The sequence below is a fragment of the Sesamum indicum genome, linkage group LG7, assembly GCF_026168435.1.
Source record: "Sesamum indicum cultivar Baizhima isolate 11 linkage group LG7, ASM2616843v1, whole genome shotgun sequence".
Lineage (NCBI taxonomy): Eukaryota > Viridiplantae > Streptophyta > Magnoliopsida > Lamiales > Pedaliaceae > Sesamum > Sesamum indicum.
The window spans coordinates 15,978,201-16,000,439 of NC_142663.1; the positions used below are offsets into that span (position 1 = coordinate 15,978,201).

The 22,239-nt window shown below is 37.0% G+C and overlaps 3 protein-coding genes across 7 annotated transcripts; 2 read left to right on the forward strand and 1 right to left on the reverse strand.

The window, feature by feature from the left end:
* The first annotated feature begins 1,181 nt into the window (after positions 1-1,181).
* LOC105167179 (Ribosomal protein S5/Elongation factor G/III/V family protein) lies at positions 1,182-5,319 on the forward strand. 4 transcript variants are annotated; one of them, XM_011086786.3, is made up of 3 exons: positions 1,182-1,322; positions 1,773-1,926; positions 2,101-5,319. In XM_011086786.3, the coding sequence occupies exons 2-3, from the start codon at positions 1,870-1,872 to the stop codon at positions 5,203-5,205; spliced, it is 3,162 nt and encodes a 1,053-aa protein (XP_011085088.1). In that variant the 5' UTR covers positions 1,182-1,322; positions 1,773-1,869; the 3' UTR covers positions 5,206-5,319. The 4 variants fall into 4 exon arrangements, with proteins under 4 accessions (XP_011085088.1, XP_011085089.1, XP_020550996.1 ...); XM_011086787.3 differs by lacking the exon at positions 1,182-1,322 and adding an exon at positions 1,331-1,604; XM_020695337.2 differs by lacking the exons at positions 1,182-1,322; positions 1,773-1,926 and having other exon boundaries at positions 2,211-2,351; positions 2,456-5,319.
* Positions 5,320-6,751: 1,432 nt separating this feature from the next.
* On the reverse strand, positions 6,752-15,401 carry ARP7 (actin-related protein 7). Of its 2 annotated transcripts, none has more exons than XM_011086789.3 (7): positions 15,138-15,401; positions 11,856-12,071; positions 10,700-10,841; positions 9,141-9,385; positions 8,305-8,488; positions 7,365-7,432; positions 6,752-7,106 (listed from the first exon to the last, which is right to left on the reverse strand). In XM_011086789.3, exons 1-7 carry the CDS (start codon positions 15,213-15,215, stop codon positions 6,954-6,956), a joined length of 1,086 nt encoding a protein of 361 aa, XP_011085091.1. In that variant the 5' UTR covers positions 15,216-15,401; the 3' UTR covers positions 6,752-6,953. The 2 variants fall into 2 exon arrangements, with proteins under 2 accessions (XP_011085091.1, XP_011085092.1); XM_011086790.3 differs by lacking the exon at positions 15,138-15,401 and adding an exon at positions 12,961-13,145.
* A 1,627-nt stretch (positions 15,402-17,028) lies between these two features.
* Positions 17,029-22,042, forward strand: LOC105167181 (Nucleic acid-binding, OB-fold-like protein). The gene is made up of 3 exons (XM_011086791.3): positions 17,029-17,607; positions 18,855-19,061; positions 21,623-22,042. The coding sequence occupies exons 1-3, from the start codon at positions 17,113-17,115 to the stop codon at positions 21,764-21,766; spliced, it is 846 nt and encodes a 281-aa protein (XP_011085093.1). The 5' UTR covers positions 17,029-17,112; the 3' UTR covers positions 21,767-22,042.
* Positions 22,043-22,239: the final 197 nt, after the last annotated feature.

The window sequence follows — 22,239 nt, forward strand, 5'->3', positions numbered from 1 at the left end:
CTCTCTTACTTTGAGAATATTGCCTTTCTCTACTATTACACTGCTGGGTTAAATGCCGTGTGTTCATAACCACATTCACACGGTTGGCCGAACAGTGGTTCAACCAATTGCCCTTGGGATCCTCCGATTATTCGAAGTATTTTGTTCCTCTTTCTCCATCAATTTGTCAGTAATAAATGATGTCAAAAGATAATCACGAGCCTTTTTTTCTATACAACAAAGAGAAGGGGAATCCCTGAGGGAGTATGTCTTTAATGCTTTAATTTTGCGGCCCTAGATGTCCCTACTGCAACATCTAAGACACTAATTTGTACTTTTACGCACAAGATGGGGATTTTCTTCAAGTCCTTAACTAAGAAGCCCCCTTGCAATTTTTACAATGTCCTAGCACTAGTTGAACAATGAATTAACTTGGAGGAGGCTAGGGAGTACAAGAACGTTGTCCTTGGTTAAAAAAGCAAGGAACAAGAGGACAAGGACCTACTCCATCTAAACGTTTTCAAGGAATAAATCCTGCCCCGAGGCAAGCATCCTCCTCAAAAAAATCCTGCACCATGGGGGCATCCCCCTCAGAATATAAGCTCTGCCCCAAGGGAGTATCCCCTCACTGAATAAATTCTCACATGCAAACTTTCCTCAAAGAAATATCTTTAATTTAATAATTTTGAAGGTTTATTTTACCACTTTCGAGCTTGGCTTGGAAGGCCCTCGGATTAGGCTTCCTCCCTTGGTCGGATTCAACAAAGCAGACTTCTCTACTGGACTTTGGTGCAGGGGGAGGGGGGGTCTTTTGGGCTGAGCCGAATAGGCCTTCCCTCTGGGTCGAACCGAATTGTAAGAGGTCTTCTTCTTAAGCCAAGCATGGCGATTTGGGCAGGCTGCCCCTCTTCTGGGCTTGTGGACTCTTATTTGGACTTAACATTTTTTCTTGAATCAACTTCTTTTGGGTCATACCCATCATATATATATATAAACAACGTGACATTAATGGTATCTTTACCTTTTTCATATTTGTTCCACAAATTTGTATTTGACATACATTTTTTTTAATAAGAAAGAAAAGAAAAAGAAATATTTTAATCGTTGTCGGGTGAAAGCTGTTTCGTTGAGGTCCGATCACAGATGGGCCTTTTCATATGAAGCCCAACAAAACATGATCAGATGACTATTGAGTAGCACTAGCAAGTAGCAGCATCAGAATTTGAAAATAATACACCAAACACCAAACAGAAACAAAAAGGGAAAAAAGTAAAACAGTGTAAAAACCTTTTTCCTTCGGCCGGTAGAAGGCGGTTTCAATGCCGATGAATTTTCAATACAAGGTAATCAAATAACAATGAAATGCTCCTTTGTATTAATGTCTTTCATTCTTTTTGATCTCTCTCTCTCTCTCTCTGTATCTTTATGGCTGTGCTTTATATCGATTTGTGGCCAGTAGTTTAGTTGCCTGTAGCATTAAAAAGTGATTCTTTTATCAATATCTTCAGGGAGGGAGTTCCTCCTTAGAATGAATAGCAGGAATTCACTCAACAAGTGTTGGAAAATAATTGGTTTCCGATGGATGATGTTTTCATGGAAGAAGCAATTTTATTAACCTTCCTTGAGTATTGATTTCTTTTTATTATTATTATTATTATTTTCCTTCTTCTCTTTGGTCTTGCAGTGCGCCGCTCGTGAGTTAAATGTGTTTGTTGTTGTTATTGTGCGAGCACGGCTTACTTGTGGTTATTTATTTGAATCCTATGACTAACTCCTGATTTACTTCTGTTTAGATATACTAAACACTAAATTGATGAGATTGGGCTTTCCAAAGCAGTGAACTTTGAGCAAATCAAAACACAACACTTGAGAAACATATTTCCAGAGGAGATGGCTGAGATCAGTGAGAAGATATCTGAAGCTTCAGTTTATGCCACCGAGGAACAGGTAGAGATTGAAATCATCAAAGCTTCCTGTCAAATCCGTTTGACTTGATATACAGCTTACTAGTCTTCATATATAATATGTTTATGTCAAAGTTGTCCTGTATCATTTTTCGTTTCTGATTATGATATGAGAATATTAGTTACAAGCTATTGCACCCTTCCTTTTCTGTTGCAGTCCTTCGTGGATAGTGATGATTCATCAAACAGTGATAATAAAAGTGACCACAATCTAGTTCGCAACATATGCATACTTGCACATGTTGATCATGGCAAGACTACTCTTGCAGACCATTTAATTGCTTCTTATGGTGGAGGTGTGCTACACCCAAAGCAAGCTGGTAAACTCAGATTCATGGATTACTTGGATGAGGAACAACGGCGTGCTATCACTATGAAGAGCTCGTCCATTGCCCTCCAATTCAAAAGGTATTTCATTAATTTAATAGATTCACCAGGCCACATGGATTTCTGTAGTGAGGTATCTACTGCTGCACGGTTGAGTGATGGTGCATTAATATTAGTGGATGCAGTGGAGGGTGTTCATATTCAGACCCATGCTGTATTACGCCAAGCATGGATTGAGAAGTTGACACCATCTTTAGTTTTGAATAAGGTCGATCGGCTCATATGTGAGTTAAGATTGAGTCCCATGGAAGCTTATAATAGGTTATTGAGGATTATCCATGAGGTTAATGGCATAGTTAGTGCTTTTCATTCTGAAAAGTATTTATCAGATGTGGATTCCATGCTTTCAGTGGCTCCATCTGGTGATGCAGGTGAAGAGAATTATGAGTTCATAGATGAGGATGAGGAGGATACTTTTCAACCTCAAAAAGGAAATGTTATATTTGCCTGTGCCCTTGACGGATGGGGATTTGGGGTATATGACTTTGCAGAGTTCTATGCTTCTAAGCTTGGAGCGAGCTCAGCTGCGCTGCAAAAGGCATTATGGGGGCCTCACTATTTCAATGCCAAGACTAAGATGATTGTGGGCAAGAAAGGAATAAGCAGTACAGCGAAGGCTAGGCCTATGTTTGTGCAATTTATTCTGGAGCCACTTTGGCAAGTTTATCAGAGTACTTTGGAATCAGATGGTAATAGAGGAGTCCTTGAGAAGGTTATCAAATCTTTCAATTTATCTATTCCTTCGCGTGAACTTCAAAATAAGGATTCTAAAGCTGTGCTTCAAGCTGTATTGAGCCGTTGGCTTCCATTGTCAGATACAATCTTATCTATGGTAGTCAAGTGCATGCCTGACCCTGCTGCTGCTCAGTCTTTCCGGATATCAAGATTGCTGCCTAAAAGAGACAGTTTTGAGAATGCAGATAGCTCTGATGTGCTTAATGAAGCAGAACTTGTGAGGAAATCTGTTGAGGCTTGTAATTCCAGCCTTACTGCACCATGTGTTGCGTTTGTCTCTAAAATGTTTGCTGTTCCTGTAAAGATGCTTCCTCGTGGAGAGATTCTGAACAACTCTATAGATGAGAATGATTCAGGAGAGTGCTTCCTTGCATTTGCCAGGATCTTTAGTGGGGTTCTCTTTGCTGGACAGAGGGTTTTTGTCCTCTCTGCTTTATATGATCCACTGAAGGAAGAATCAAAGCAGAAGCATGTCCAGGAAGCTGTCTTGCAGTCTTTGTATCTAATGATGGGGCAAGGACTGAAGCCTGTTGCCTCCGCGAAGGCAGGGAATATTGTTGCCATACGTGGGCTCGGCCAGCACATATTGAAGAGTGCTACACTTTCGTCAACAATTAATTCCTGGCCTTTCTCCAGCATGGTTTTCCAAGTTGCACCCACACTGAAAGTTGCAATTGAGCCATCCGATCCTGCTGATATGGGTGCACTAATGAAAGGACTGCGCCTGTTAAATCGGGCAGATCCTTTTGTTGAGGTCACTGTTTCTGCTAGAGGGGAGCATGTCCTTGCTGCTGCAGGGGAAGTTCATCTGGAGAGATGTGTAAAAGATCTAAAGGAGAGATTTGCAAAGGTGAGTTTGGAAGTCTCTCCTCCCCTCGTGTCTTATAAAGAGACAATTGAGGGCGAGATGAGTAATACTATGGAGAACTTGAAGTTGTTTAGTGGAAGTTCCGACTATGTGGAGAAAACAACACCAAATGGTAGGTGTGTTGTCCGTGTACAGGTCATGAGACTTCCCACACCTCTGACTAAGCTTCTGGATGAAAGTTCTGAACTGCTGGGAGATATAATAGGAGGTAAATCTAAACAGGCTTTGAAAAGTCTGGAAACCTTGAGGGGTAGCATTGTCCAAGATGAGAATCCAATTGAAGCACTCAAGAAAAGAATGATGGATGCTATAGATAATGATCTTTCCTCCGGAACTAGTGAGATGGAGAGAGATCGGGTTGAGAAATATAGGACACTATGGAGAACACTTTTAAAGAGGATATGGGCGTTGGGTCCTAGACAGGTTGGTCCTAACATTCTGTTTACTCCAGGCAGGGAAAAGAGCATAGAAGGTTCTGTTCTTATCAAGGGCTTCCCTTATGTATCTGATAGATTAGGTTTTTGTGATGTGGGTGACAGCAATGATACAACTGGAGAATCATCACCTATAGCAGCAGATGAAATGTTGTTTGGAGAAGCAGAAAGTCTAGAGAGCAGTGTTTTGTCTGGATTTCAGTTAGCTACATCGGCTGGTCCTTTGTGTGATGAACCTATGTGGGGTTTGGCGTTTGTTGTTGAGGCTTTCATATCTCCCATTGACAGACAATCGAATGAGGATAATATTTCAATCCAGCAAGTAGAGCAATATGGCATGTTCACAGGACAAGTTATGACAGCTGTTAAGGAGGCTTGCAGGACAGCTGTACTGCAGAGGAAACCTAGGCTTGTTGAAGCATTGTACTTCTGTGAATTGAATACTCCCACAGAGCACTTGGGATCCATGTATGCAGTGCTTGCTCGAAGGCGAGCTAGAGTCATCAAGGAAGAAATGCAGGAAGGATCACCATTGTTCACTGTACATGCATACGTTCCAGTTGCAGAAAGCTTTGGATTTGCAGATGAGCTGAGAAGATGGACATCTGGAGCATCAAGTGCTCTACTTGTTCTCAGTCACTGGGAACCACTTCTGGAGGATCCATTTTTTGTGCCCAAAACAGAGGAGGAAATTGAAGAATATGGAGATGGTTCCAGTGTGCCACAGAATACAGCCAGGAAGCTCATCGATGCTGTAAGGAGGCGGAAAGGTCTTCCGGTGGAGGAAAAAGTGGTCCAGCATGCAACCAAGCAGAGGACCTTGGCTCGTAAAGTGTAGAAGTTGCAATATGGTATCATTATAGCCTCTGTAACAATTGTAACCTGTTGTGGCGAACATTCTCTTTCTGTTTCTGGTATGGGAAGCTATAATGAAATTGATATTACTGATTTATTATGTTGTTGTACTTTCTACCTTTAGTGCGGCATTCTTGTTGACAAGTTGGTTTTAGTTTTTGTGATGCTGCAGTTGATTGATTACTTATTCATACATGTACTCCAGGGAATATTGATAATGGACAGCGGTTTCTGAAATTAATATATTTTTTCTTTTTTGAACTTTTTTTGAATTCTAGCTTAGTTTTTCAACTGGAATCTCAGCTCAAATGGATGAAATAGAATCTTGTTTTGAATTTTTTAGTCAAGAAAACTTCTCTTCACCTGTCTTTGCCACTTGCACTACATGGACTTCTGGTCATTATTGAACATATATTTTCTTGGGAAAAGGTAAATTGGCACTCGTGAGCACTTCTCTCACAATCACCGGCCTATTTTTTTTTCTAGGTATACTGACCTTTTTCTTCTGACTAGCAGTATCATAGATACTTGAGAAGATATTTACATAAGATGATTATATTTGGTTATATCTGAGTTAATTAAATAATTCAGCAGATTAGAATCATGTGTGCTGAAATCACCAGTGACAACTTTGAACCCCTGGGTCGTAAAAGTTTACATTATAAATTAATTTTAATACTCATTTGTCTATAAGTTAAAGATGGTTCTGTAGGCCAGTTGGTTTATTGCCTTTATGCTAAACGTACAAGCTCCTACCTGCATGTAAATTTTTATTATACTACTATTGAAGGCAAGTGTCTTGATGAGTTGTGAAGTAGCCCAAATTGTATAAGCATCTTTAGCAATGTGGTTGAGCGAACTTATGAAACTTCAGTATGATGGTTATGAAACAAAAGTGTTTCTGCTTTATAAGATAGCAGTATGATGGTTCTTTTGTTTCATACTGCGCATACATAGCGGAACATGAGACAAGCTTCCCCCAACATTTTGCTGCTCTGGCACCCACACTTCAATAAGTCCACATTGTTTTGCATTTATATATATACTTGTGTAAAAACCCTGAGTTGGCGTTATACAGTTTTGACTTGTGAGAAACTGTATCTTTTCTTGTGTCCCCTCCCGGATTTGGATATTGATGTCTGCATTTTCATCTGTGCTTTTTTATTATTACACGTTAATGAAATTTGGCATCCGATACCTATTATTCTCTTACCGAGTTGAAAGGGAGCACTCACTCTTGCTTTTTAATTATAATTCAACCACTATTATCTCTGGCAGGTTGTGTGGATGTTTTTCATCTTTTGGAATACAGGGCATCACATCTTAAGGCTGGAGGGGCCTACTTATCTACACTCTAAATCTTGATTGTGATGCTTATCAACTTACATGAATTTGAGGTTAGTTATTCTTCACTTTCAAGAATTTCGGAAGAATCCTTGTGAACTTCTACTCCCTCAAATCTATCAAATGCTAGATGTCGCCAAGGCCCTAACAAAACGAAGTCGAGCAATAAATGTATAGCAGAGGGATGTCTAAAATAACATGACTATTTGAACAAGCCAAGCCTTAGATTCAGCTTTTTGACACGTCTGTAAAACAAGTTAAATACTACCATTTGACAGCTAGGATTAAATCAGACCAGTCTCATCCTATTTGTTTAATATGTTGCTGCTCTATATTGTACATACTCAACATTTATGGGCCTAGAGCTTAACAAGGGTTTGATGGTCCTCAAAAGCATTTGCGATGAACAATAGAAGGTCCAGTTTCATCATAATCGGCTTTCGTTACATGTTGATTTTGAGGAAACACCACCTTGGCCAGTATCGCACCTCCCACCCATGCTGAGTACTTTGACAAGTTGTCCGGCATATATTCTGGAGGCTGTAACACAGTGAAACAAATACCTCAAGCAAAACAGTCTTCATTGTTACAGCATATTCAAAATTATGTTTCAACTTATTCCCAACTAATTTAACACTTGCATTTTTATAATTAAGAGGACTTGGAAGATGCTAAAGCTGTTAATTCTGAATATCAGCTCTATCATATGTACAAATGATTAACATTTACAAGGAAATTGAAATGACAGTGAGTAATAACAAATAAACCTAACCAAAGAAAGCAACTACTTCAGATTACCTTCACCAGACAAGGCCGAATGGCTGAGGAGGAAAGGCTAGCTTCTTTCTGGAACCTGTCTTCAAAACCTACAATAGCAGGCAACAGGTGATGGTATCAGCTGCTGCAGAATATCAGAAACTCTTGAAATATTCTAAACAAAACATAATTCATAGTCAAAGCATCTCGTCTCCTTAAACATGTTAGCAGCAAAGCAGCTCTGTCCGTGGGATCTTCTTAATCAACTGGATATCAGCTGAAATATCAAAATTGAATATGTAAATATCCCCACTCATCACGATCACGAGATCCCATTTCTTGCCAATGGAGACCATTTTGTTCCTCGACACAATCCTCGCCAATTACAGAAGCTCCTACCTTTTACCAAGCTTTGCATGATTATTCAACTGGTGCAGCTTATGTTGCAAGCAAAACATATATCCTTAAGCTTCATATTCATAAAAACTTAAGCACAACAGGAGGTGATAGGTCAGTCATGTGGTTTGTGCAGCGATTTAGATGGCAATAACTGATGGTCAAACATAAATACTTAATGTATGAAATTGAGGGAAGAAACCTCCATCAACCTCCAAGCTTATAAGGTAGTTAAGTCCTCCAGAATTAACTTACAGGTAGTTAGTGTGAACAGCGAGCAGCATCCAACACGGAAGAAAGAATGAGTTAAATTTTCATACTAGGGATGGTTTCTTCCAATCCAATGAAAGCGTGATTATGATGTGGCATATTTAGCTTAGAAAACAAGTGAATAAAGGTATGAAAAGAGGCATTTTTGCTATCTACAATCCTTCCAGATCTGCATAATGTTAATCAGAGCTATCATTGTTGTCCTTTTCCTTACGACAAGTACGGTGATTGACACAGAATTACCTAGCTAATACGGAAATCAGAAATTAGTGATGAGCACTTCCATTCGCTCAAGAATAAATAATCAAAATCTCACCAGTCATAGAAGCACTTCCACCACAAAGCACAGTATTTTCTAATAGTTGGCGGTGATTCTCAGACGAGACAGTTGAAATACAACGAACAAGCTGCTCAACAATTCCATGCAACTCCAGACCTAAAATAGATGGTTGAAACAAGGCCTCACCAACAGTATACCTTTCTCTTCCAATTTTTATCACCTGAAAGAGATAACACAGAATCTCAATGTAAATAAAGACAAGAGGAATCTACAAAAGAGCTGCATTGGGGGCAGAACACAGCCAACTTGGGAATACTAAGTACTAGAAGCAAGACTACATTTTCTAGTAAGATGATACAAAATTTCAAATTTGCAAGTAATTGATCTTGAAAACCAACAAGTCAGCAATCTTCCCTGCTTTATATTTTGAAACATGACGAATGACTATTTGTAAAAATTTCCAATCAACCCTAAAAAGGAGTGTATAGAAGCTGTAGTACCAAAGTATGCAAAAGGTCACACTGTTTACTTCAAGCAAGATGCCAAGTAACATTACCAGCCAAGCAGGAACTAAACCAACTAAACATATTGGTTTTAGTTGCCTCCAGGTACTTAAACATCAACTGTGTAAAATATAAAAAGCAAGACTATCACTTATAAGTGAGAGTACAGAAACTGGGAAACCAGAAAGCCCCATAAATACCAAGCAACAGAGGAAGACATGACCAGACAGCTTATCTCATGTGCAGAAAATACATTTTATCATCTATACACAATGCTAAAGTCAAAAAGCATCTGCAAAGTAAAATCAGAAGATAATCTCTCCCTATAATTATAATTGCCATCACCATCAAAGCAGAAAGTAGACATACCTGTCCATCAGGAAGAGTATGTTGCTCCTCAGGGCATGCCTGCTGGATTTTTTGATAAGCAGCATCATCCTCGGCACAGGAAGCATATCGCTCCTTCAATTTCTCAACATCAGAGATGCTAAAGTTCACAAGGGGGTTGGATTTGCGGAGCTCTTGAGCAAATAAATTTGTCAAATCCAGGCCTCCTATTTCAAATCTTCTTGAAGATATATGCTGAACAGCACCTTCAATTACAGATGCAATATCTGGAAGTATGAAAAACAAATCATACTTTAAGAAAACTACTACCTCAAAGCCAAGACCATATCAGTCAAAATTTCCTTTTGTAGCCTCTTTAGGCCATAAAGAAACCTCAAAAGATGAAATGAGAAAGTAACTACACTATTACAGCAAAGCAAACACTTCACCGGTTATGATAGACAGCATTGGTTAAAGGGTGCTCGATGATAACGGTAAGTCCAATTTGCTTTATTTTAGCTCCTTTTCGTAAAATTGTTTTCGGTCATCTCAAGAAAAGCAAGAGTGCATTGGATACCAAGGAAGCCCCTGTCAACTGGGCAGAGATAGCAGGACCATGATTGCACACAGCCACACAGCAAACCATTTTCCAAGACAAAAGGCAAAAATAAAAGCTGCAAGGAAAAATGAGAATGGGTGCTGCATTTGTCTTGAACTAAAAATGTCTTACTGCATGTTTATAGGAGCAAAATTATCTCTATCCTTTTGCACTATGCTCCCTTTACTTCCATCATAGGTGATGGCCTTCACCAATAACTTGATATCCAGTTCCCCTTCTCATTTTTCCAGTGCACTTTATTTCCTTGTCACCATGTTAATCACCTTTATGCTCCAGAAATACGAGAGTTCTCAAGGTTCTTCAAAACTCTACTAAGGAAGGCAAGGTTATTCAAAACTTATTCATCTTGTTCCTGCTTCCACATCCAAAATTCTTATAGCCAAAAGGAGCGTCAATACCTACACATACTACTATCTTGGATCAGTCATCACCAAATGCCCCATCCATCATAGAATGAAAATGGCCTAGATATTGGAAAGACAGAAATTGAGAATTGACCAATCGGGATTTTAGACCAAGTTGTTATGTAGTCAAAAGGAACCATAGTTAGAATTAGTACATGAAACCACAAATGACAGAGAGTTGGCATACTTAAAAAGAAAATCCTCTCATTTGCTCAAGTCCAAGTAAGGACCATCCACTAGAAGCAGAACGGGACAACTGCAGAGACAAACCGTGGTTGCTCATAAAAGACCGAATACCTTTAAGGGATGATAGCATTAATTTGCATCAAATAGCGATCTTCTCAACCAACTTTATTAAATAGCTCTAGCAAACTGTTTGAATTGACATGTAAATAGTTAATAGCCTAATAGAGCATTTGAATGAAAAGAAAGCAAAGAATAAGACATCAAACGAGATGTAAATAACAACCTTAATATATACATGAATTCAAGATAAATCAGTAATGGTGTTAAGACCAAGACAGCACCATTTACTTAAGCGATGGAAGTCATAGGGACAACAATATCAGTGCACATACCCATCTTGCCATGGCCAATATCAACAGTGCATCCTGAGATGCGCCCTACTGCATAAAGTGATAGTACCGCTTGCTCAGATGCAAAGAAGCCTGAGATGTTGAATTTTTCAAACATCATTTGTACCAATTGCTCTCTAACTGCCTGTTCACAAAAATACAAATATCAAAAAATACTTCAAACAATTCTTATTTCTATGCCATATCATTTGTATTACACATGAGGATCAGCATGGTTAAGAAAAATATATCTGAATTCTGAACAGTTCCAGCCATTCCTTCTAACTCTTAGTACAGAAAATCAGGCTCCCATGTATATCCGCAATATTTTCTTTCCTTTCTTTTGTGGAGGTATAGCCCCACTCTCCATGATGAGTTGTCTCATAAACTTAAACCCCACCTGCCCATCCAAACTCATATTTTTGGGGCTTACCACTTTAACTCTGTGGAGTCATGAGATGAGATAGAGAAGTCAATAGTAGATTCACTCAGGTTTATAAGACCGAAAATAGTAGACTACTGAGCATGAACAAGAGCAGAACCAGCTATGGAATGTGTATAATCCTATAATGCTTCAGTACCAAAATTTTTCGAATCAATCATTTGCTATATGTTTGGTTAGTCTATACCAATACTTAAACTAATTAAATCTGTGGTAACTCCAACCATGTCTTGTGCAAAATGAAATCACATGAAGAGAAGTATATTTGTTCTCAAGGGACAAAAAAGGAGCTGGAATTATCATAATAGCAAGTCTTCTATTTCACTACCATCCTATGTTTTTTGAATGTCATAAGTTTTCTGGGAGCTACAAAGTCGTTCGTTGTAAAACAACGGAATGTTAGAGAAACAAGGGACTCATAGCTTATTCAGCTTGCAGCTGATTGAGCTACAAAGGTATTTGTATAAGCTCATATGGATATGATTCATCAGTACATCTCCATAGCTCCACCAAGATCATCAAGCATTGAGGAAATCATACCTGGTTAGAGTTAAGTCTTATCTGACTACATTTCAATACTCAGTATTAACCCTGCCAAACTGGTCATAATGCATACATATGCACATCCAGCACCTCATAAACTAATACTAAATTAGCAGAGGAAAAGACAAAACTATCAATATTTAACATAAAATAATATCAAGAGACTTTGCCAACCTTCGGAGTTGCCAGTGGATCTGTAAATAAAATCTGTCCTTCATTGCCAATCTCCCAACCCAGACCAGTATATAATACGTGGCTTAATAGGTCTTCCATGGCATCCCAGTCTCGGATAAAGCCTCGAACAACTGGATCAACAATCACATTCTCAAGCAATGAAGCATCAGTCGAGGATTCATCTTCAGGTACTTGTTTCATTTGCGTAGGGATCACCTAATATGGGTATGAAACATGGTGAAATAAAAATGTAAGAGAAAAAGAAAAATGTAAACAGGATAAAGGAAAGCATGGACATCAGACACAAATGGTGCAGAAGATGTAATATAGTGAAAAGGGTACACAAAATCTACAAGGAAAATATAAGCGATCAAGAATTTGCCAAGGAAGATTAGTACAGATGTACTCATTGGTAAATAAAAAAACATTCAATTGATACCGTCATAAATATGGTTGGCATTTCCTGGAAGTGCATTTATTGACAAGGAAAACAAGTTTTAATTGCAGTAATCACATAGCTAAGCGATAGAAAATGAGGAATCAATAGCTCAAGCTAATACCAGAATCTGCAATCTGTTTCGGGCAATCAGATAAGTTTGTGTCCCTTGGCTCACAAACATAGCCAAGATAGTAAAGCTTCCATTCGACTGATTCTATAACAAATGTTGCAGTGATTTTAAGTTGAGTCAACAAATTAAGGATAACTTAGAGTGGTTGCACAACACTAAAACTCATTGGTTCAATCAACAAATTATGGGTTACCTCAAAGTGGTTGAACAAGATTAATCATTTCTTCCATTTCCTTAATTCCCATTGTGAAGCATCATGATCTCCACTCAAAACTCAGGTCCTAGAAAATCCCGAGTGTCAACCCAACCCTAAAATCTCTATTCCACTATCGAACTTGAAATCCCTAATTGAAGCCTAAGAACCCTAGTCCAATATAGAAGTCGAGATCCCGAGTTATAGCATATCCAATAGATGGACAAAGAATAAAAAAGTAAAACTTTATCCAAATTTTCCTGGCAACTTCCTCACTCTAATAGTTTCCAAGAAAAACATCTATTCCCCTACTTAAACTGTCTAATACAGAAAAAAAGGTTACCTCAGGGCCATACTCCGGTAAGGCATGATTAAATTTGAGAATTCCAGAACCAGCATCAACTACAGCGGGCTCCATGCTCCCACTGAGTACGAGGCAAACGTTACGGCTGATCTACGTGATGAAAGGTACCAGGAGTTTGGTGGAAATAGGGTAACCTAAAGGGGAAAATATTCTTTCATAGGTAGAGGCCAAAATGGTAAAAGCATTCATCAATCTGATGGGACTTTGGGAAGCTCAGATTCAAGTGATAAAGGTCAATAATAACCCTCACATCAAGCATTTTGAATTATCTTTTATTTTCCAAAATAGAAATAACAATTAAAGATTATCTACTCAATCAACTATAGTAATCTCTAAGATTGAGACAAACATTAGCATCATTATGATTGACCATTTTTAAAGATACCATTACCATAAATGAACACACCGAGTTGTCATTCTCCCCACTAGAGGAAGATTGGTACTCATTGTGGTACCCTGTCTATTTCTCTTCAATCATTGAAGTCCCTTCCCTGTTGACTAGACACACCATCATCTCAGTTAGCAAATCAAAGAGCCAGCAATCCCAGATACCAAAGCAGTGAAGTCTGGTGATGTCTGCCTTCTCCTAAAATGCCTTGTAGTCGATGTCCCATGGACAAACTATTTGAGACACAAGCAACTTGGTGCTTGAACTGGTACGGAATAGAAATTACTCTTTTCATTCAATCAGAAAGAAGCAGGCTGACGGCTGAAGACAGCCTTATGTAACATAGCATGCATGCCTTTGTTGACATACATAAACCCTATGGGAACCATACTCTCTTCAATTCTCCACTGATTAAAATAAAAGTCTCAGTGGAAATGGGTAATTTCCTAGAAAGCATAATTTTCTAAAGCTTGCGTATAGCAACAGAACAATTCAGTTAGTCATTTTGCTTAACTGAATGCAGTACATAATTGCTCAAGGTTTTTTTACTCTTCGCTAAATTTCCTCATATAAAGCATCAAGAAAACAAAAATAGTATTTAACACCATGCGCCATCCAGTGCAACCAAAGAAACAGATAATTGGCCATTTATGATGAATTGTACGCCATGATAAACACAAGGAACTTATGACTTCCCCTTTCACTCTGCATGCTATGAGCACAAGTGCATTAAGATCAATTCACCTGTTGTGCATTTTGAGATACTCTTAGCATCACCATTATATTGGGGCAGGTCAAAACTGCAATCACTAGCCAGAGACGCTCAATTTTCAATCATGGTAGCCACAATCACGTACTTGAAGATTACAGAGAAGGATAACAATTGAGACTGTTTCTCTCGAGAGGGACCCGCCATTTTATCCCCAAACCAAATGCACATAATTGGTAGCCACATAAAAATGCCCTAACTAAAACACTGAAGGGATCAAAGTAGATGCTGCTTCCCCCTTCATTGATATTTCAAGCAAAGTGATTCAGATCCCACCAAAACACCTAAATAGCCTTTTCATTAAGTTCCTCAGTGAAACAACAAAAGAGACAAAGACTTCATCCCTGTAAAGAATACATATGCTCATATTGTGAAATATGACAAATATTGACTTTAAGTCTAACCTTAGCAGATAACTCTCTGAAAGGTTAGTATGTGTGCTTTTATCAATTTTTTTGAGGAAAACAGAAGAGATCAACCAAACAGAAAATAAGGTAGTGCAAAAGCCTAAAAGTCTTGTTCTTTGAATGTAAGCTAAAACAAGTTCAATTATAGCATAGACTGAACGTAATGGCATCTTCATAACTGTCAGTTTCCAGCCTGCCCTCACGACAAGGTTCCGGTCCTTAATCAAAGACCTAGGTAGAAATCAGAGGAAGGTCTGGGCCAATATTTCTACAAGGAAGTCACAAAAGAAGAAAAAAATGTGAAATGGTTACATTACAGTTGCTGATATTTGCTTAAAGAAAGTCGAGACGCAGTACATCAAGAAGAGAGAGTCATGTAAAATACATTGATATTTCACGTGTTTCTATGATTCACGTCTTCTTATTCAACAAAATGGTTCAATCAGCGACAGAAATACTAACATGGGTACCGGGTAAATAAAATTCCGAGTGAAAGCACGCAAGAAACGACTAGATTTGAATAAGTGGTAGGGGTTGGCTGAGTGATAGCGAGAAATGGGAGAAAATGAATGTTAGGAAAAAGAGCATTCACCATAGAAGGAGGCTGGTCCGGAACAGCAAAGCCGGCTTTGAGCAGTTTGGTACCGGCGTCAACTACCACCGCCTCCATATCCACTCAAAATGCTTTTCCGAGGGTTTCTCAGTCAGAAGTAGCAATGCATGAAAGCTTGGAATTTGAAACAACGGTGGCGCCCAAGACGGAGGTGAAGGACGCCGGTGGCTGCCTGCCTACTACCTAGGTCTTTTTCTTTTTATTTGGACAAACTTGTTTATTTTTATTTGGATTTGGACAAACTTTTATTTAGCTAAAATATATACATACATACATATATATTTTTATGTTAATCTAATACTTGTCTATTATTTTTCATTTATTTGTCTATCTTATATATTTTGCAGACTTTAACTATTAAAAGTGAGCCAATCAAGTATTTTAGTAGTCTGTTTATTTATTTTTAACTGACGAGGACGTGAACCTCCATCAAGTATCAATAAAAAAGTTGTGAATTCAAAACGTGGATAATATAATTTATTTTTTATTTTCTTTTTGTTTATTAATTTTAAAATATTTATATATTATTAATAATATTTAAATTTGAATGATGGAATCATCTCAAATTTAATTTCTTTTTATATAAAAAAGAAACATACTAAAAGCATATATCCGCATCTATACTATTACAAAGCAAAGGGGATTTATAAATACAAAAAGTGTAGTTATCATACTACTTATATCAAAAGTATGTTTCATTAAAATACCGTTCAAGTTAATTCAATTTTACCCACAATTCCTTTAGAATTATTATAACATCATTTTTACACTATATAAACAAGAAAACTTTCTCACTCACAAGTAGCTTTTATTTATACTGCAACACTAATTTTTTAAATTATAAAAAATGTCTATGTATTTCAAATCATCCTTACTCAAATTTTTTTTCTCATCCATGTAGTTTATATTATTTATCTATATTAATATGAAAATTTTATCCACACCAATTCTTTTTATGTAAGTAATATTTCTAAATTAGTTTTATTTTATTTATTTATTAAATGTGTCTTGTTGGTTTATAATCTTATTCTTATTTATCATTTTGTATATATGTATGTAAATGTATAAAGCATATATTTCATTAGGTCTGAACATTCCATTACTCCCAAGAGTTTTGCAATTGTTATTTATGTTACTTATAATTTGATTCTACTTTTATCAATTATGTTTCATGACTTGATTTTAAGCTTATGAAAGAAAAAAGAAAATGCTTTTGAGCTTCTGATGTTTGCTAAAATTAGTTTTCCCAATTATTATTTGAGTATAATTTATATTGGTACCCAAACTTTATTATGCATTAACAGCAGATACCCCTAAAGTTTGAGTTATTTGCACTTTGTACTCCATTTGTTTTTTTGGCAGGTTACCTCCAACATTTGATTTTTGTAGCACACAACTTTTTTTTTTTTTTTTTTCATTTCAGATGAAGCTTTTAGGCTTCTTTTTTTATTTTTCTAAACAAATTAATTTTATAAGACACTGATCGTCTCCAAAATTCAACTCCACAAATTCCTCTTTCATTGCTGAATTTTTTGGCAATTCTTTTATACTTCTTATCATGTCAGTCAAAAACTTAAAAACTAATAATGGATAGGCATTACAGTGTGTAGTTTTTACTTATTTTTTCTACTATCTGTTCGTGTAATTATAATTTTACCCGTAGATATACGTACATTGTAAAAATTGAAAATGGTCTTGTAGAAATGCGAAACAAACCTCCCTTACCCTTAGGAGTTGGGAGTTGCATTGCACATGCACAGGACAGAAATCTTGTTTTGACAGTGGAGTGAACTGAATAAGAGAAGAAAATATTAGGGGCCAAAATGAAAATAGAAATTTCAGTCCCCGATAAAACTCGTCAATTCATTTTTCATCTCATCCTATTTCAATTTTGATGATAACTCCAGATTGAAATTGAGGGCCATCGAAGAAGCAGAGGTCTGAGATTAGTGGTATGGCGGCTGCTACTGCTACCGCTACCGCTCATTTCTTGTTCAAGGGCACTGCTCCCTTCCTCCTCTCTACCCGCCGCCGCCTCCTCCTCCTATACCATCGTCCCAACACCGCTTCCCTCCCCCGACGCACACTAATCAAGAGTTACCATTGCACCATTTCTGGTCCCTCACATGCCATTTTATGCAATAGTATATCAACACCATTGAGAAGAAGAGAAAGAGCGCACTTATTGTGTTACTGCACGGAGACGGCTGCACAGGATAATAACGTCGCAGCAGCACCATCAACAACAGTGGACGTGGATGTGGATGTGGATGACAATAGCATACGAGAGGCTGCCAACACCCTTGATATAAGGGTGGGGAGAATCCTCAAGGCTTGGAGACATGAGGAAGCCGATTCCCTTTACGTCGAGGAGGTGGATGTAGGTGAGCCCGAGCCCAGAACTATATGCAGCGGCCTTGTCAAATACATTCCCCTTCACCTTATCCAGGTTTACATCTCGGTTGTTATTTTCATTTCTTTAACTTTTTCTTATCCGCCTGCTGATTGTGGTGCCACTAACCTATCCCCGTTTCTTTGTTATTTGCTGTAACCTGTGATTTTTCCTTGAGATTGAATCAAATATCTGGTTTTCATATACAAGTTTCTGATTAATCCCAGTGCATTGATCATTACTTGTTCCATGCTGCTGATAATGCTTTCAACGAACCTAAATCATTTCCATAGAGAATTTTATGTTTTGTCACGTGTTTGAAGGATACGAATGCAGAGAATTAGCAATTCACTGTCAAATTAGTGATTACCTCCTAGTCAACTTTTTGCTGTTGGAACAGAGTAACAGGAATTGCTGTTTGGAGATTCTGCTTGGTTGTTAAGGCAGAAACTCCTTAATCAACTTGTCATTCTAGCTACTTAAAACAGTCATTTTTTCAAAAGACACTATTGGATAATTACATGATGCTTAATCTTTATCTTACCCAAACTGTTATTTGTTGTTTGCATGTAATGCATACTCTTCATAGAATTCAATCTAAGTTGAGCAAAAATAATTACCATATATGACCTGTTAATGAATAGCTAATTAACTAATGCAATTGAAAGCATGATAAGCATTTATCAAAGAGCAAGTGAGCAGAGAAATCCTACACTTAATTCCTGCTCCTCTATTGTTTGCACTAATACAACTAATCTGATCTCCAAATATAAAGAGAGAGAGCTTCAAAGATGTGTCCGCAGTTGGCAGTTGCCATAAATGATAAGGCAAATGCTTGAGAAAGAAACCAAAGTTCTTGATCATGTATTAGTTTCAACATGCCAATTTGTATCCGATAAACCTAGTACATATCCAAGGTACACATTCATTAATTATAGCAGCTGCTCCTGGATACAATGTTCAACATGAAATATTAAATGTAACTATTTCAGAAAACAATATACATAGGTAATAAGCTTTCCATCAGGAGGTTTGCTTAATTAATTCTACAGCTTTAAATTTGCTGTAGGTATTCGTTTTAGGAACACTCAATCTATTGCCCACTCAATGTCCATGCAAATTTATGGCTAAGATGTCATCAGTGTTCATTTATTTACACGTAATCATTTGAATTCCTCAATAGATTCGTGCCCAAGACCAATAGAGGGAACTTGGTCTTTTCTCTTTCTAATATATCAAGACATTGCAATTTCCACACAAGTGGATGTTAATCTAGGAAAGGATTAAAATAATCTTTATTGCAGGACAGGAATGTAATTGTTCTGGCTAATCTGAAGCCTAGAAATATGCGTGGCGTGAAATCATTTGGAATGTTGATGGCGGCTTCTGATGCAGCACATGAGAATGTGGAACTTCTTGTGCCACCTGATGGTGCAGTCCCTGGTGAAAGAGTATGGTTTGGTTCTATTGATGAAAAAGAGAACCTACCTGATGTTGCATCACCAAACCAGGCAAGTCTCCGCTCAATATTCATTCTTTACTAACTATTATTCAAATAAAAAAGTAGATTTTGTTGTATCGCTTGAATTGTTTGTTCTTTACCATCTTGGTTTTCATGGTTGCAATGCCACCTCTTCCTCTTTATCCAAGATTTTGTTAAATGAGGTAAATGATGTCACAACTAGACTACCAACCATTGAGCTGAAAAATTCTCATGTTGTGAAGTATTTTATAAATGACTTTGTATAAAAGATTTGGACTTCAATTTCTTTTCTAATCTTTTGATGAAATAGAAGTGTCAAATCAGCATTGCTATCCAGATCTATAAATGATACTCATGTTAGGCTTCAAAATATTACACCAAAAATTTGCATCATCATGCAAATGAATCTATAATAGATTAAAATGTCAGGACAGCTGTTATAGTTGTTGGAAGTTGGGAAAAAGCTACTGATGTTATACTATTCGATTTTATTACTCCAGCAATGATCTTACATGATAATAAACATTAAAGATGCAACATGTTTTTCGTGGGAACATGTGTAATGGTTCACGGTGTCATATCATGCATGTGGAAGGTGTTTTCCATGCTAAAATCAGTGTGGTTTGGAGAAATAGAAGCTACGCAAATGTGGGCACATGATAGAATCAGTGTAGTCAATGGCGCGCAAAGGCGCGCGCCGTGACACGAGACTCGAGAGGTACAACCGTCGCGGCATTCGTGGCCTATGGCGCTTGCCTGGGCACCATTGGGCCTGTTGCCCAGGCTCGCGCGAGGTGCACCTTTGTGGAAAAGGGCCTGGGCGGCTGGGTGGACCCATCAAATAAAAAAAAAACCTAATAATTAAGGGAAGTCCAACAGAAATAAATAATCTGCGTGCATGATATTACACAAGTAACACAACGACTGTTCATCTTCCTGTCGGCTGCTTGTTCCACTTCCTCTGTTGAGCCACAGCTGGGTGATTCTTTGTGGACCTTTGTTTTTTTTTCCTCTCTGTTTATAACTTTAGACTGTTATTGTTTTGATTTATTTAAATTTTAATTTCTGAAATTATGTATTTGTTTGTAGACTTGTAGTCTATGACTATGTTTTTACTTCATATGTTTTAATGATATAAGTCAGTTTCAGACTTTCAGTAATTCAACTATAAGGTTATATGTATTGTTTAGTTTAGTATAAATATAATATATATAATTGCTAAGTATTTTTTAAATTTTAATTTATGAAATTATGTAATTGTTTGTAATCTATGACTATGTTATTTACTTCTTTAATGAAGTATAAATATAAATTAAAATTATCACTTTTTCATATGTTTTAATAATTAAAGTATGCTATGAAATTTCAATTTCAGAGTAATTCAACTATAAGTCTGTATGTATTATTTAGTTTAGTATAAATACAATATATATAATTACTAATACTAAGTATACTTTAAATTTTAATTTCTGAAATTGCTTCTATAATTTTTGCAAGGAAAAAAATATAAGTATTATTTATTTATTTTAAGTTCTGATTTTTTTTAAAATATACGTATTTTCAGACTATATTTCTTTATTTTCTGGTGAATTAAATTATTTTTTATCATATAATACATCCAATTTTTTTTTTAATTTTATTTTCAGATCAATCTTTATTCAATTAAGAATGTCTGAAGCTTCAAGCCTAAAGGATCCAGGATGGAATTATGCATCCTTACTTGATCCTAACAACACAAACACTTTCAAGTGTAACTTTTGTGCAAAGGTACAGAAAGGAGGGATTACAAGACACAAACAACATCTTATTGGTGGTTTTCGTAATTTCAAACCATGTCTGAAATGTTTAGAGCATGTGAGGGTTGAGATTAGAGAATATGTGCCAAAAAGAAACAACTGAAAGAGCAGATGGATGCAATCCCACATTTTGATGATATTGCTGAAGAACAAGAGCAGTGGGAAAACCCAGCAAAAAGATATTTATCATGGCAAGCTTCCATCTGATGTCTCCCTTGGGGGCTCATCTGAATCTGTTGCATAAAAAATGGAACAAAAAAGGCCAAGGTCAATAGGTCCTATTGACCTGTATTTCATGAAAGATGTTGATGAGGTAGTGAAACAAAGGAAAAACAAAGATGGTGGGAAGTTGTTTGATGAGAATAGGAAGAAATTAGGGAGTACGCCGTACAAAAGTTTTGTCGGTAGAATAATAAAGGCAGGAATATGTAAACACAGGAGGATCATGATTATGCTTGTATGTGTAGAAGAGATGCACTAGGTTGGTACTTGATGAATATTTGAAGTAAAGAGCATATGCTGATGGATTAATTGTCTGTTTGAAGCAAGAGAGTTGATGAGATGTTCTGTTAACTTATGCTCTACTGAATTGAAGTGTTGGACAATTAAAGCTCATAGTCTAAAGCAATATTGTATTAGTGAAGGTGGCACGGTTAGACATTCTCTTGTTGTTCTTTAAGTGATATGATCTGTTTTATTTTTATTGTTTGCACTGAATTTTGTATTTCTAGAGCATGCATATATCATCTGCTTCCTCCTGCTGGGCTCACTAGTTGGGTATGATACTTTGCAGGTTCAGAAGAAAAAGATATGGGAATTAGTCCAACCTCAGCTAAAGACAGATGAGTTGGGTGTTGCTAAACTTGGCATTCACGACATGCGAACATCAGGTGGTGTTGTAATATGCGAATCTCTGAAGAATGCCAACATATCATGATGAAAGTTCCAAAGGGTCCTTTTGTCCCAATTTTCCGGAAGAGAAGCATGTCAGTTTTTATACTGCACAAGTTTGTGTGGTGCATATATGCTAGTTCTAAGTGGGGGATGAAAAAGCTGATACTGGTTTGTGTTATGTATGATGGACGTGCGACTCAAATTGATATGAGCCTGCTGGATGTAGAGGATGGGGCGTTTTATAAGAATTGTGTTGTGGAACATGCTATTTTCTAATTTCTCCTCAGATTCGGAGTATCAATTAATTTGATTACCGCAACTTCTGTGAACTCTCTTTTTTTTTTTCTTTCTTTAAATCATGAATGATAACCAAGGTGGGAATTTATATTTTCACAATATAATTCATTCAACAAACTATATTACTTTATTTAACTTTTTTTTTCCTGAAATTTTGTTAATAGTGTAATTTAATACTGTCTGTGTTGGTACATATATATGTATATATTAATTGGACAT

Excerpts from the sequence above, each read along its gene's own strand:
- LOC105167179 (XM_011086786.3), top strand. The coding sequence starts at position 1,870 with ATGGCTGAGATCAGTGAGAAGATATCTGAAGCTTCAGTTTATGCCACC. Across the intron at positions 1,927-2,100 it reads TTTATGCCACCGAGGAACAG|TCCTTCGTGGATAGTGATGA; the intron begins GTAGAGATTGAA and ends TTTCTGTTGCAG.
- ARP7 (XM_011086789.3), bottom strand. The coding sequence starts at position 15,215 with ATGGAGGCGGTGGTAGTTGACGCCGGTACCAAACTGCTCAAAGCCGGC. Across the intron at positions 12,072-15,137 it reads CGGACCAGCCTCCTTCTATG|GTGATCCCTACGCAAATGAA; the intron begins GTGAATGCTCTT and ends TACCCATATTAG. Across the intron at positions 7,107-7,364 it reads TTCGGCCTTGTCTGGTGAAG|CCTCCAGAATATATGCCGGA; the intron begins GTAATCTGAAGT and ends ACTGTGTTACAG.
- LOC105167181 (XM_011086791.3), top strand. The coding sequence starts at position 17,113 with ATGGCGGCTGCTACTGCTACCGCTACCGCTCATTTCTTGTTCAAGGGC. Across the intron at positions 17,608-18,854 it reads TTCCCCTTCACCTTATCCAG|GACAGGAATGTAATTGTTCT; the intron begins GTTTACATCTCG and ends TCTTTATTGCAG. Across the intron at positions 19,062-21,622 it reads ATGTTGCATCACCAAACCAG|GTTCAGAAGAAAAAGATATG; the intron begins GCAAGTCTCCGC and ends GATACTTTGCAG.